Here is a 15,271-nt window from a genome sequence, read left to right on the forward strand (position 1 = left end):
TCCTCTTTCTGACTCACTTCACTCTGTATGACAGTCTTTAGGTCCATCCATGTCTCTACAAATGTCCCAGTTTCATTGCTTTTTACAGCTGAGTAATATTGCATTGTATATGTGTACCACATCTTTTTTATCCATTCATCTGTTGATGAACATTTCCAATGTCTTTATTGTAAGATGGGGTTAATAAGAGCCATCACATAGTTATTGAGAAAATTAACTTTAGAAACACAAAAGTGCATTGAAAAACTCAAGCCACCACAAATGTAAGGTGATATTAGCTATGAATGCATATCTGAAAATCAGAATTAGTTATAAGCATATTTTTCTTTATAACTCAAAGGAAAGAGTCATATCATTCTGGATCCAGTAACCAACTCTATTAGGTTGGTTAAGCTGCTTAAACTCGTTGAGACTAAATTTTCTGCTACTAATGGGGAAATAATATTGCCTGCCTATTAGGTTTCTAGTGAGAATTGAAAGAGATTATACTAGTAGAGCACTCAGGAGAATTCTGCTATATAATAAACACACAATAAAGTTAGTTATTATTAAATATGTGGTTTATTCATGAACACATGGCAACAGGCCACTCTCATCTTGTGAAACACTGTCTGAGTAACATCTGGACTCCCTCCATGACTCCTGTTCTTCTTATCTGGTGGTCCAGTGGTTAAGATTCCATGCTCCCAATACATGGGGCCCAGGTTTGATCCCTGGTCAGGGAACTAGATCCCGCATGCCGCAACTAAGAGCCCTCATGCTGCAGCTAAGACCCAGGGTAGCAACTAAGACCTGGTGCAGCCAAATAAGTAAATAAACAAACAAATAAATAAATAATTAAAATATGTTTTTACAACAGTCTTGCTATTACAATCACTACGTATGTTACCAATGTTTTTATATTCATAATTTCTTCTGCATAGTGATTAGTAGAATTATCAGCATAGAAGTTCCACATTTACTGTGTTAGATATCATTGAAAAGTTTCCTGTATAAATCAAATCAAATAACTTCAGAATTAGTTACGAACTTTAACTCAAGTTGTTCAAATTGAGAATAACCTTAATGGCATTCCTGGAAGATGATTAGTTTTACACTTCCGTGAATATTTCCAGACAAAGAGATAACTACATCATAAGGGTTGCTTATCTCATTGATGTACATTTTCTAATAATTAAACTTTCTACATTGAAAATAAATCTGTCTTTTTACCAGATCTGCTCATGATTCCTGAATCACCACAGGGAACAGTGCATACACATCTATGTACCAGCCATGCAAGCATTTGAAAAATCACATTATACCTTGGTTTCTCTTTGGGTGCAAAACTCAAATCTCTGGAATTCATCAAAGCATTGAGCTTAAAAGAACTGGCTGTAAAATTACAGCCTCAGCTCAGTCACTTTTTAGTTGTGCAATCTTTGGTATTCAATCTGCTTTTCAGTTTCTTTGTCAAATAACATCATCTACTCTATAAGGTTTCTTTTGGAGATTAAATGTAATAATAAATGTTGAGAATTAGTCCAGCATGTAGCATGTGGTAAATGCTTACTATCAATTATTAACTGAACATTAGCTATTTAATCAATCATTTTTCTTTTGAGAAGATTCACAGCCAACCCCTTTATTTAAACTGGTCACCCTCCTATGAACGTGTATTTCTCTTTAGGAGTATTGACCTGAAGGACACATAAAGATAGTAAATGCATAGTAAACAGTAACTAACTGATTAGGTTTCTATCTGGAGTAGAGATGTTTACTGGAGATAACTGTGTGGTTGCATGGATGTAAAGATAGTTTCAAAAACAGTAGACAAATGATACCACAAGCAAAAGACTGAAGGTGCATGAGGCAATCAAAAAAAGGGATTGCATTGCACATGATCTAAGGTTAAAATTAGAGCTCATTCTACCGTGCAAATAATCTTGGAGGAACACAGATATTTTGCAGTTTAGAACATCCCTTTCTGATGATCTCAGTACTATTAATTCGTAGCTGGATGGGGAATAAGGTTGACAAACTAATTGCTCCCTCAGAGCAATCACTGAGTCCAAAATAGGGCTTTAGGGGATCTGAAAAAACTACCAAGGAAGCAATTCAGGAAGCTTGAGTGTGTACAGGTCTTGACTGCACAAACCCTATGAGACTCAGTTTTTTATAAGTAGGGGAATTAAAACTCCTTTGGCCGGAGCACACTGTGCTCCACACAAAAGCAGTCGATGTGAGGTCTCGTTAGAACACTGGACAATGTGACTGCATTCTCGGGTGGACTATATGAGTGTTCAAACGGCTGCCCATGTCTCACCATTAGTCTCTGCTGCCCACACATTTGGGGCCCACACAAAGGGACTTTCTTGGTCCTTGGGGCTTCTTTTCCATTAAACAGACTTAAAAATCAAACAGTATTACAGAATCAGAGATTATTATGGTTTCTGATCATTGGCAAGGACCAAAGACCTCTGACTATGCTGCCCAAGGAGAGCTGATCCAGAGCTCAGAGACACTATTCAGGTATGGCAAGAATTAATGATAGGAAGCAGGCTGTCAGCAGCATTTCTTCCCCAAAGCATCACTGTTTTTCCCCTTGCAGTCTTCACTTTGACCCAGTTCTCGGATGGTACGTGAGGGACTGGTTTTGGCTTGATCTTTCTCTTAGTCAGGTTTTTCAGTGGCATTTGCCACCGTTTATGATGGGAACCCCCATGTGGAATGTGGCTCTGTGACCTGAAAGCTCTTACGCTGGAGTTGATACTAAGGTATAGTGTCAAAGGGATGGGAAACGCCTGTTGTCTCTTCCCTAAAACTAAATTAGGCAGTAACTAGGTGCGCTCTAAAGTCAAGACTGGAAATGACCAGGAAGAAGTAAGACAAGGAGACTTCCCCCACCTTCGTGTAAAATGGTGACATGAACCCACCTAGAAGAGTGTTACTGCCTAGCAGTGGAACAGGCTCCTAGAAAACAGAGGCAGACAGAAGGCAGGTTTCCTAATCCAGAATGGAATGAAAGCAGTCTGGGTCTTCTCTCTGTCACGTACTAGCTTTGTAAACTTGGGTGACGTTCTTAACTTTTCTAAGCTTCAATTTTCTGATCTGTAGATGGGAATAGGATTAGTTTCTTCTTATAGGTTTATTGAAAAATATGAATCATACTTTGAAAGTGCTGAGCCCAGTTCTTGGAAGAGTAAATTTTCATTCTTATTGTGTGAGTAATGAGAGGAAAAGATCCTTGTGTTTAACCTTCCTCATTAGAGATGTTCTTTGTTCTAGCTGTTCTGCTATGTGGGTTATGTTATTCCTCTTTTCATCACAGTAACCTGAATTTGATACTTAACTTACTGCCACTATTTCTTTTGCTTAATTTTTCAGAGTCACCTTAAGTCCACTTAGAAGATGTTAAAAGGACCGGAAGAACCAGAGCAGCATCTCCTGATAGAGCTGGGGAAAGTCTGGAAAGATGTAACCTCAAGAGGATATGATATAAGTCTATTTATATCATATTTCATACTTAACATTTGAAATAATGTTATTTCATAAAACATTTATTTGCAAATAATTATAGAATGCCAACATTAATGAAAGGTACTTAAACACATACATTTAAGAAATGTAAAAAAAAAGAGACACTTTTCATTAGGATTTATGTTTTTGCCAGATACTTTCACAGAAATTTTGTGAACTTTACTATGATACCAGAATATCTTTGTTGTTGATGGTTTTGTTATGATAATTATTATTTTAATCTTGTGTATGATAAAACTATGTCCATGGAAGATATTGTATAAGTTGTTTGAACTACTATAGCTAATAAGTGGCAAATCCAGGATTCAAATTAAATGTTCTATTTCTAACACAAATTTTCCTGATATTTTTCAGCAGGTAATGCATAGTGGAAGTTTGCTCCTCAAAGATATTGTAAGAATTCAAAATATAAATATGCCTAAAGAGAGTAAATCCATGAATCAAACAACTGTAAAAAGGTTCTAACTTAACCTGAGAATGTTCTGAATATATCTCAAAACTTCTGCTCTTGTCACAAATAACCATAAGTCTCTAGAAAACATTCTTTGCAGGAGTTGAATAGACTGGCTCTAAAATCATCTTTTCTTATTACCTGATTTTATATTTTATATTTTTATATTTTTATATTTTATATTTTTATATTTTTATATAGAGCTCGCCATTCATTAGAAGGCAAGTTGTTGCTTGTTAAAAACAGCTAACGTATTTATCAGCAAAAAGCTTAATAATTCGATACTAGTGTTCAGACTCTGGTGCCTTGGGTCCCTTTTCAAGGTCTGACTTCCTCACAGCTATGAGGAATGCTTCAGTGGTAACCGAGTTTATTCTGATGGGCATCCCACACACAGAGGATCTGGAGACCATACTCTTTGTCCTGTTTTTGTCCTTCTACATCTTTACCCTTATGGGGAACCTGCTCATCCTACTGGCAATTGTCTCCTCCACTCTGCTTCACACTCCCATGTACTTCTTCCTGTGTAAACTGTCTGTGTGTGATATATTTTTTCCTTCTGTGAGTTCCCCCAAGATGCTCTTCTACCTCGCAGGGAACAGCCGAGCCATCTCCTATGCAGGCTGTGTGTCCCAGCTCTTCTTCTACCATTTCCTGGGATGTACTGAGTGTTTCCTATACACAGTAATGGCCTATGACCGCTTTGTTGCCATATGTTACCCTCTGCGCTACACAGCCATCATGAGTCACAGAGTGTGTGCCATCCTGGCCACGGGGACCTCATTTTTTGGTTGTATTCAGGCCACCTTTCTGACTACTCTCACCTTCCAATTGCCCTACTGTGGCCCCAATGAGGTAGACTATTTCTTCTGTGATATCCCAGTGATGCTGAAGCTGGCTTGTGCAGACACCTCAGCCCTGGAGATGGTGGGGTTCATCAGTGTGGGCCTCATGCCCCTCAGCTGTTTCCTCCTTATCCTCACCTCCTACAGCCACATTGTCTACTCCATCCTGCAGATCCGCTCTGCAGAGGGCCGACGGCGGGCCTTCTCCACCTGCAGTGCTCACCTCACTGCCATCCTACTCTTCTACATGCCTGTCGTCCTTATCTACCTAAGGCCAACCCCAAGCCCCTGGATAGATGCAACTGTTCAGATCCTGAATAACCTGGTCACCCCCATGCTCAACCCCTTGATCTATAGCCTCAGGAATAAGGAAGTGAAATCATCTCTGAGGAAGGTCCTGCATCAACTGGGCTTCCTTCCTGAGCAGTTGTAGAGAGAGATCAGTTGCAAACACTTAACTGCACTTCATAGTTTATAAAACATTTTTATACGATTCTCACAAAAATCTTTGAATTTGAAAGGATGACTATTATTATAATTGCCTCCATTTCACCACATGGGGACTAAGATTGGAAGAGTTAAAGTGACTTGCTGAAGGACACATAAGGAGTGAATGGCAGAATGAAGGATTGGCTTTCTGACCCTGGGACCTGTGTTCTCTTGAGGATATCATACTGCTGATGAGAGAAGGAGGGAGATAACCCCAGTAGATAGAACAACCTGAACCTTCTGCTTCTCAATATCTGTTTTCTTCATCCTCCTGCATCCCCTCCTCCTCTTCTTTTCTCCTTCACCCTGGTGCTTCTTCATCCTGGCAGCAGTGTTTGTCTCCTCCAATACCTGCTTTGAATAAGCTTTAGCCTTTTTGGTCTAGGAGTTGTTAAAAAAATGAGACAGGTACATCCCCAAGGCTATAAGTAGCACCCTAAAAAACATAAAAGCATTCTGTGAAGAGAAGGATGTAGGGCTGGGTCCTGAGACCGGTCTCTTGTGAGTGAAGCAGAGGAACTAGTGCACTGTATCACCTACAAACCCTATCCATTGGGTTCATCTGAGAAGCAGTCCTGGATGTAGACATGCAGCGTGCAAATAGAGATGTGGAAAGGGCAGACGGGGGGATCCACTGAGCAATGACCATGCTGTGATGCCCCTGTCAGGAAATCTGAACTTGCCTTCATATTGTTCAGGACAATCACGAGGCAATGCTACATCCAAGCTGTCATTGTTTTGTACCTTTGGCTTCTCTATTCACTGAAAGGATTTGAGTTTGGTCTCCATGCTGACATTTCTTTATTTTTTGGCTGAAATATGCTAAGGCTGAAACATGTGCTGTTTCAATACAGTGAACTACCATTTTCAAGACTGAATTCATTGAGCATACCATCACACTTGGGGAATTTTGTTGCTATGAAGTTTATTCTAACAGTGATGTGTAAATGGAAGGGCACTGGAAAAAAGGATGATGGAAGAGAAGGGGGCAGAGGCAGAGACCGTTTTTTTTTCCCCCTGTTTCTGTACTTCTCAGAATCAGAGAACAACCACAGAACATTCCAGACCAGACCAGCACCACTGCGTCTATGCCTGCAGGCAGTGGGGTGAGCTAGCACTTTCTCCCGGAATGGAGACAAACTCTTGCCTAGTCACTTCTCTTAAGCTCCTAAAACCCCTCTCAGTGCTGTTTCTCCCTTGTTTCTCAGTAAAGAAGAGCCTAAAGGGGAAGGTACAAGTGCATTTCAAATGATTCCAAATTTAGTGTATCCCAAACCCTCCTCAAGTCTCTCTGAGTCCATCTGAAGATCTCTTCCCATTCTTCAGTTTCCTGTTTGTAGCTGCTCAGATGGTCAACCTAGAACAATTTGTAATAGTAAGAGATGGGATCCAATTCCCTTTCACTTTCACTCATTAAGATGTCATTTGATGGATAACTCAATGCTGGAAGTGGGGAAGGCACAGATGAGGAAGACATACATGATCCTACCTGAATGACATCATAGTCTGCTGGAGAAAACAAATGTACAACCAACTAGACCATCCCAGGATAACTACTGTGGTCAGGGTTCTTCCTTCAGCTCAGCTCTTTGTTCCTGGGTTGAAGGAATGCTCACACAAAAGGACTCTATCATCTCTTTAAACAAACTGACCTTTCTGCTTGTCCCAGAGAGATGCTGGCAGCTCTCATGTCTCCACGTAGTGTCTGAGCTCTCTTTTCACCTGAGACGGAGCCCAGAATGTCAGGTCCAGCCTGGGAGGTGGAGGCCCAGGCTGGCTTAGGTAGTGGGATAAGACTTTTCCGTGTTCTACAATTAAAGGAACAATGTAAGAAGAACAGAAGAAAAAAAAAACTCAGTGGAAGAAACCCCAAATCAGGTAGACTATCTAGCAGAACAAAGAAAGAGAATAAAAGTCCAAGACCAGGGAGGCCAGAGAAGAACAAGAATATTAAAGCAAATTTTCAGAGTACATTTTGAGCAGAGTGGCTACAGCAGCAGCATTTCCTGAGATATTAGATTCAAGCATCATCTAGAAAGTGGTATCCAAGACCTGATTCCAGGTAGATTCTAGTTCCTTTAAAGGCTTCTAGGTTCATCGTGACACTTTGTAACACTTCCCAACCACTACAGTTACCAATCACTATTCCTTTGTGTGTCTCCCTAAATTTGTTACATAAGCCATGCCTATCCTGAATTTCACCTATGTATTTTGTTTTACCTACAGTCCCTAGAGTGAGAAACTATGATGTGGGCATCTAAAGTGGAAGCCTAGGACATGGACCCTAAAAGTGGAGCTGAGATGATGGCTACTTACATGGCATGGGGTGGGGTGGGAGGTGGATTTTGGAGAGAGGTTTTCAAAGGACTGATCACAGACGTAGAGGCCCATTCTGTAAATTCCTTGCTGTCTCTGGAACCCTACTGGTTTGTTCTAAGTCGAATTGATTGAAATAAATAGTCAAAAATTAATGTTTTTATCATTTAAGCTGCAATTTTTTTGGCGAAGAATACTGGCATAACTTTTATTAAAATAATTATACAAGCTAAAAGAATAGCATTATTTCCATTTTTGCTAGTACACTTAGGGTAGGAGGAGTAATAATGTCTGTGATTATTGGGATGCTAAATGTGAAAAACAATGTAGTTGATTATTTAATCATCCCTTTGTTTTACATTCCATTGTTTAAAAATAATATTTTAACACGTTTCAATAATATTCTAAAATAACCTTAACAAGACATCCTTCAGTGTCCTGTTGGAAGTCTTTTTCAAAAGTTTTTATTAAAGAGTAAACAATTAGAAAATAATATTAATGGAAAATATGTAAAATATATAAAACTTTGATACAATGAACACCTGGGTCCCACTACCTAGTTTAAGGAGGAGAGTGATGTCTGTGTCTTGGATGTTCCCAGTGAACCCTGGGCTGATTCCGTCCCTTCACTTCCTCTAGAAGTCATCACTCTCCTAAATTTTGGGTTTATTTTTCCCTTGTTTTAAAGTTTTACCTCACGTGTCCATATTGCAACTTTTCGATCTTTATATTAATTTAATTCTACTGAAATTTGCTTTTTTTCACTGAAATTTTTACTTTTTCAACATTTATGTCATTGCACGTGTGAGAAAGTAATTCATTAGCCAAAGTGTAGTATCCCATTGTGTGAAGAAATCAACATTTATTTTTCTGCTGTTGTTTTTGTCTATAAATAATATGAATTTCCATCATACAAGAACTCTTTTAAACACCCATAATGTTTTCGTGTCTTCTTCATACCTGTCAACATATACAGATATAACACAAAAACACCATTACCAGCCTTCCCACAAGACGTCCTTCTATTAGGGGAAAATAGAAAACTTTATTCAGTTTGGATTTACCCAAAAGCAGACACTGACACGAGGGTTTGGGTACAACCCAATTTATTTGGAAGATGATCTCAAGAAACAGGATAAGGGAATGGGAAATTGAGGCAGGAAAGTATAGTCACTTAAGCAAGTCTCAGTAAATAGTTTACCACTGTGAGGAAACTGGGCTCAACCACACTGGAGGGTTTCTGAAAAAATGGTGTGTGGCAACCTCCAAGTTGTCCCACTGGGGTGCAAAGGAAGCTGGGGTATTTTTATACCAGCCCCTGCCCCACATTGGATGATGGCCTGCCTCATACATATAGACCAAAAAAGTCCTTGGCCAGAGACTTCTGCCAGGCAGAGTATGTGGGGAGTCCTAAGGATATAAGGCCATTGTCTGAAGGTGACCTCTGGAGTGGGCTGAAGGGATGTGAACAGAGGTTGTAAGAAATGCTATGCCCATAATTCATTTGCTTCTTCAACTTTCCAAAAGTTTGCATCTTTCCAAAATGCAAACCATGTAATACTGCTCTGCTTCTTTAGAATCTTCAATAATGTTTTCATTGCTTATATATGAATTAAAATAACAATAACTTTGTATAGTATGATGGAACTAACACTCAGACCCAACCCACTTCTATAATCTCCTCAAAGCCATATGTTTACCCAGTAGCACACACATCTCACTCTCACACACTCTACTATTTAGCTAAAATGTCCTCACCATTTCCCAGTGGCATGCCTTTCATTTTTCATTTACTTATTGACTTGTTCTTTCAAGAAAATCATATTTATTCAGCATTTATTATGCTAAGGACTGGAATTACAAAGATCTATAAGTCCTATTCTTTAGAAGCTCATAACTGAGGGAGCTGCTGAATGGGAGGTAAATATATACTTGATGAAAATAAAAAAGTAATAAATGTTTAATAGAAATATGTAAAACATAATGATTAATCCTGCACAGATGTTGCAGAAGGTTTCCAAAAGTGTTTAAAACGAATTCATTCACAATGTTGTGCCTTTATGAATGTTACTCTCTCCACTTGGGATGCCCTTCCCTGATTTGTCTGTTGGAAAAACTTCTATGCATCCTTCAAAACCCAAGTTAAATATTCATTTTCTATGTGAAATGTCCCTATCGCAGGCATAGTTAAGTTCTTATTTCTTTGTGTTCCAATTTTACATCATGGCATACAACATCAATTAATCATGTGAAAATAAGATTGGTAAAGTGAACCTCAAGAGTATCAGTTAACTAGATGCAGAGAAGTGAAGAAAAGGAGACAGTATTTACAGTTCAGAACTGTCCAGCCCTTCATTTGTTAACAATAAATGAAAGTGTGAGTTCCTGATGACATTTTGTTGATGGCAAGTCTACACAATTGTCAGATGCTATTAAGCATCTGTTAGGAACAGAGTCACGCTTTTCTTTGAGAAGAATACACTGTAGTGTCTTCTTGGTGTTAAGAGAAGTGACAGAATCAGAGATGGTTTTAATTTGATCTTAACATGTATGCATTTTATGACCTGCAACAAGTTACTTAGCTAATTTAAATTAATATATTGTAATGAGCAAAATGGAGATATTTAAACCTGAATCACTGACTTGTAAAGATTGCCTTGAGTGGTTGTTTAAGGCAATTCACACTTATCTTGAACATAATAGGGATTTGATAAATATCATCTTCCTCTCCTGTTTCTCAAGGAATACATTTCAAGTAATAATTCTTAAAAAGCTATAGAAAGGCACTGTTTAGTTCACAAAGTTTTTCTTTGGATACGATTCTTCAAGAATATTATGGGCAAAGAACAGTATTTAAGAGTGTGTTAGGCTTTACAGCCAGACAGAGGTTAAGTTCCCACTTGTCATTCGTGTGGTGTTAGGCAGGCTCTCTGAACACAGGCTCTTCAAATGCACTATGAGAAGGATACAAGTACCCAATTCACAGGTCACTGTGAAGAGTATTGTCGGTAAAGGGCTTAGTGTAGGGCTAAGCATATAATAAATACATGGTAAATGTTAGCCAGTATGGAGTATCATAAAATGTTTTAATTTAATTTAACATAAACTATTTTATACATTAATTAATAATTATGTAATATTTTGAACTGAGGCGAAATTGGATGAGGCTGTTTCCTGTGATAGTTTTAACAATTATTTTTCTTTAACTTAGTCATTGAAAGGCTGAATCCTTAAATATATGGTCCCACAAATATATGATAAATGTTGGAATATTGGAATTATACATTTTATCTCAACCCAACTTTATCTACAGCTAACAAATCATAAAGAGAAGTAAATGAAGACAGAAAAAAAGCCAAAAAAGACCCCTTTTCCAATTTGTCAAAAAAGGTAAACAAGATACAAACTCTTAGGAAGTATCAGAAATGCTGCTGCTGCTTAAAACTGCTACCAAAAATTGAGACTTTGTCAAAGCCATTTAAAAGAAGCAAAAATAGAAGCTTAAACATTACATTAGATTGAATAAGAATTAAAGAAGCAAGCTGATAGACATTAAACTATAACTGTCGATGGAAATGGATAAACTGAAGCTACCACCAGGAAATGTTTGAGATATCAAGAATAGGTAAATTTTTGTTGTGATTAGTTGAGATTGGTAGAGAATTTATCATGTGTTAAGCACTGTGCTGGATTCTTTGCATTCTTATCTCATTTTATTCTCATAATGACCCTATGAGGTAAAGGCTTATCATTATTATCTCTATTTTACGGTTTAAAAAATGAGATTGAGAGCCTGGCAACTTGTTCAAAACCATACATGTGGTGTGTACCTCAGCTAGCACTCAGCCCTATGTTTGTCTTACTTTGTTATGGCCTGAATTGTGTTTTCCCCCCAAATTCATATGTTGAAGCATTAATCCCTTCCCCCGACCCTGTACCTCAGAATGTGACTGTATTTGGAGATAGAATCATTATAGAAGTAATTACATTAAAATGAGGCTGTTAAGATGGACCCCAATCCAGTGTGACTGGTGTCCTTATAAGAAAGAAAATCTGCAAATACAAAGAGACACCAGGGATACACAAGTGGAGGAATGACCACATGAGGAGGCAGCAAGAGGGTGGCCACTGCAAGCCAAGGAGAGAGGCTGTAACAAATCCCTTGTCCTCTCAATGGAAACGAACCCTTCTGTCACGTTGATCTTAGACTATTAGACACCAGAACTGTGAGAAAATAAATTTCTGTTATTTAAGCCACGCAGTTTCTGGTGCACTATTTTGTCACCATAGTCCTTGAAAACTAAGACACTTCCAAGCCCAGCTCTGTTCTAATGCCTCTCATATCCAATGTGTGATTTGTTCTACTGATAATAGCATACACTTTCTATGTTCATTCCTATTAACATCATTGTTCGAAACTCCAAGAATGATCTTTGTTTCCTAAAGTAGGTAATGGAAAGTTCCAGATAAGAAACATATTTATAAATCAAGCCTCAGTAAATTCAAGAAAATTGAAATCGTATCAAGCATCTTCTCTAACCACAACACCATGAGACTACACATCAATTATAGGAAAAAAAACTACAAAAAATACAAACACATGGAGGCTAAACAATATGCTATTAAACAAGTAAGAAATCACTGAAGAAATCAAGGAGGAAATAAAAAAAAATACCTAGAAACAAATCACAATGAAAACACGATGACCCAAAGCCTATAGGACGCAGCGAAAGCAGTTCTGAGAAGGAAGTTTATATCAATAAGATCCCACCTCAAGAAGAAAGAAAAATCTTGTATAAACAACCTAATCTTACATCTAAAACAATTAGAGAAAGAGGAACAACAACAACAACAACAACAAAAAAAACCCAAAGTGAGCAGAAGGAAAGAAATCATAAAGATCAGATCAGAAAAAAATGAAAAGGAAATGAAGGTAACAATAGCAAAGACCAATAAAATGGAAAGCTGGTTCTTGGAAAAGATAAACGAAACTGATAAACCATTAGCCAGAATCATCAGGAAAAAAAGGAAGAAGATGCAAATCAACAAATTAGAAATGAAATAGGTGAAGTAACAACCGACATGGCAGAAATACAAAAGATCATGAGATTACTACAAGCAGCTATGGTCAGTAAATTGGATACCCGGGAAGAAATAAATTCTGAGACAAGTACAACCTTCCAAGACTGAATTTGGAAGAAACAGAAAATATGAACAGACCAATCACAAGCACTGAAAATGAGACTGTGATTAAAAATCTCCCAACAGACAAAAGTCCAGGGGCAGATGGATTCACAGGCGAATTCTCTCAAACATTTAGAGAAGAGCTAACACCTATCCTTCTCAAACTTCCAAAATAGAGCAAAAGGAGGAACACTCCCAAACTCATTCTACGAGGCCACCGTCACCCTGATACCAAAACCAGAAAGATGTCACAAAAAAAAGAAAATTACAGGCCAATATCACTGATGAATATAGGTACAAAAACCCTCAACAGAATACTAGCTAACAGAATCCAACAGCATATTTAAAAGATCATACACCATGATCAAATGGGGTCTCTCCCTGGAATGCAAGGATTCTTCAATATATACAAATCGATCAATGTGATACAATATATCAACAAAATGAAAGATAAAAACCATATGATCATCTCAATAGATGCAGAAAAAGCATTTGACAAAATTCAACATGCATTTATGATAAAAACTCTCCAGAAAGTTGGCACAGAAGGAAGATCCTCAACATAATAAAAGCTATATATGACAGACCAATAGCCAATATCATTCTAAATGGTGAAAAATTGAAAGCATTGCCTCTAAGACAGGAAGAAGACAAAGGTGCCCACTCTTACCACTATTATTCAATGTAGTTTTGGAAGTGTTAGCCACAGCAATCAGAGAAGAAAATAAAATAAAAGGAATCCAAATTGGAAAAGAAGAAGTAAAATTGTCACTCTTTGTAGATGACATGATATTATACGTAGAAAACCCTAAAGAGTCTACCAGAAAACTGCTAGCACTAAACAATGAATTTAAGTAGCAGGATACAAAATTAATGCGCAGAAATCTCTTGCATTCCTATACACTAACAATGAAAGAGCAGAAAGAGAAATTAAGGGAACATTCCCATTTACCATTGCAACAAAAAGAATAAAATACCTAGGACTACATTTGCCTAAGGAGGCAAAAGACCTGTATGCAGAAGACTACAAGACACTGATGAAAGAAATCAAAGATGATGCAAACAGATGGAGGGACATACCATTTTCTTGGACTGGAAGAATCAACATTGTGGAAATGACTATACTACCCAAAGCAATTTATAGATTCAACACAATCCCTATCAAATTACCAATGGCATTTTTCACAGAACTAGAATAAGAAATTTTTAAATTTATATGGAAATGCACATGATCCCGAATGGCCAAAGCAACCCTGAGAAGGAAAGATGGAGCTGGAGGAATAAGGTTCCTTGACTTCAAACTACACCACAAGGCTACAGTGATCAAGTCAGTATGGTACTGGCACAAAAACAGAAATATAGATAAATGGAACACAATAGAGAGCCCAGAGATAAACCCATGCACATCTGGGCACTTATCTTCAACAAAGGAGGCATGAAAATACAATGGAGAAAAGACAGCCTCTTCAATAAGTGGTGCTGGGAAAATTGGAGGGCTACATGTAAAAGAATGAAATTAGAACAATTCCTAACACCATACACAAAAATAAACTCGAAATGGATTAAAGACCTACATGTAAGGCCAGACACTATAAAACTCTTAAAGGAAAACGTAGGCAGAGCACTCTATGACATAATCAAAGCAAGATCCTTTTTGACCCACCTCCTAGAGTAATGGACATAAAATCAAAAATAAACAAATGGGACCTAATGGAACTTAAAAGCTTTTGCACATCAAAGGAAACCATAAACAAGACTAGAAGACAACCCTCAGAATGGGAGAAAATATTTGCCAATGAAGCAGCTGACAAAGGGTTAATCTCCAAAATATATAAGCAGCACATGCAGCTCAATATCAAAAAAGCAAATAACCCAATTCAAAAATGGGTGGAAGACCTAAATAGACATTTCTCCAAAGAAGACAGGCAGATAGCTAACAAACACATGAAAAGATGCTCAACATCACTAATCATTAGAGAAATGCAAGTCAAAACCACAATGAGGTATAACCTCACACCAGTCAGAATGGCCATCATCAAAAAATCTAGAAAAAATAAATGCTGGAGAGGGTGTGAAGTACAGGGAACCCTCCTGCATTGTTGGTAGGTATGTAAATTGGTACACCCACTATGGAAAACCGTTTGGAGGTTCCTTAAAAAACTAAAAATGGAACTACTATATGACACAGCAATCCCACTACTGGGCATATACCCTGAGAACTCCAAAATTCAAAAAGAACCATGAACCACAATGTTCATTGCAGCACTATTTACAATAGCCAGGACATGGAAGCAATCTAAACGCCTATCAAAAGATGAATGGATCTAGAAGATGTGTCACATATATACAATTGAATATTACTGAGGCATAAAAAGGAAGGAAACTAAGTTATTTGTAGTGAGGTGGATGGATCTAGAGTCTGTCATACAGATCAAAGTAAGCCAGAAAGAGAAAAACAAATACCATA

General features: G+C 37.8%; 1 protein-coding gene across 1 annotated transcript; it reads left to right on the top strand.

The window, feature by feature from the left end:
* Nucleotides 1-4,312: 4,312 nt before the first annotated feature.
* On the top strand, nt 4,313-5,248 carry LOC130861574 (olfactory receptor 149). The gene has a single exon (XM_057750588.1). The coding sequence runs from the start codon at nt 4,313-4,315 to the stop codon at nt 5,246-5,248; it is 936 nt and encodes a 311-aa protein (XP_057606571.1).
* Nucleotides 5,249-15,271: the final 10,023 nt, after the last annotated feature.

Source organism: Hippopotamus amphibius, chromosome 9, assembly GCF_030028045.1.
Source record: "Hippopotamus amphibius kiboko isolate mHipAmp2 chromosome 9, mHipAmp2.hap2, whole genome shotgun sequence".
In the NCBI taxonomy this organism is placed as follows: Eukaryota; Metazoa; Chordata; class Mammalia; order Artiodactyla; family Hippopotamidae; genus Hippopotamus; species Hippopotamus amphibius.

What these genes read in the sequence shown, in the direction of transcription:
- LOC130861574 (XM_057750588.1), top strand. Translation starts at nt 4,313, where the DNA reads ATGAGGAATGCTTCAGTGGTAACCGAGTTTATTCTGATGGGCATCCCA.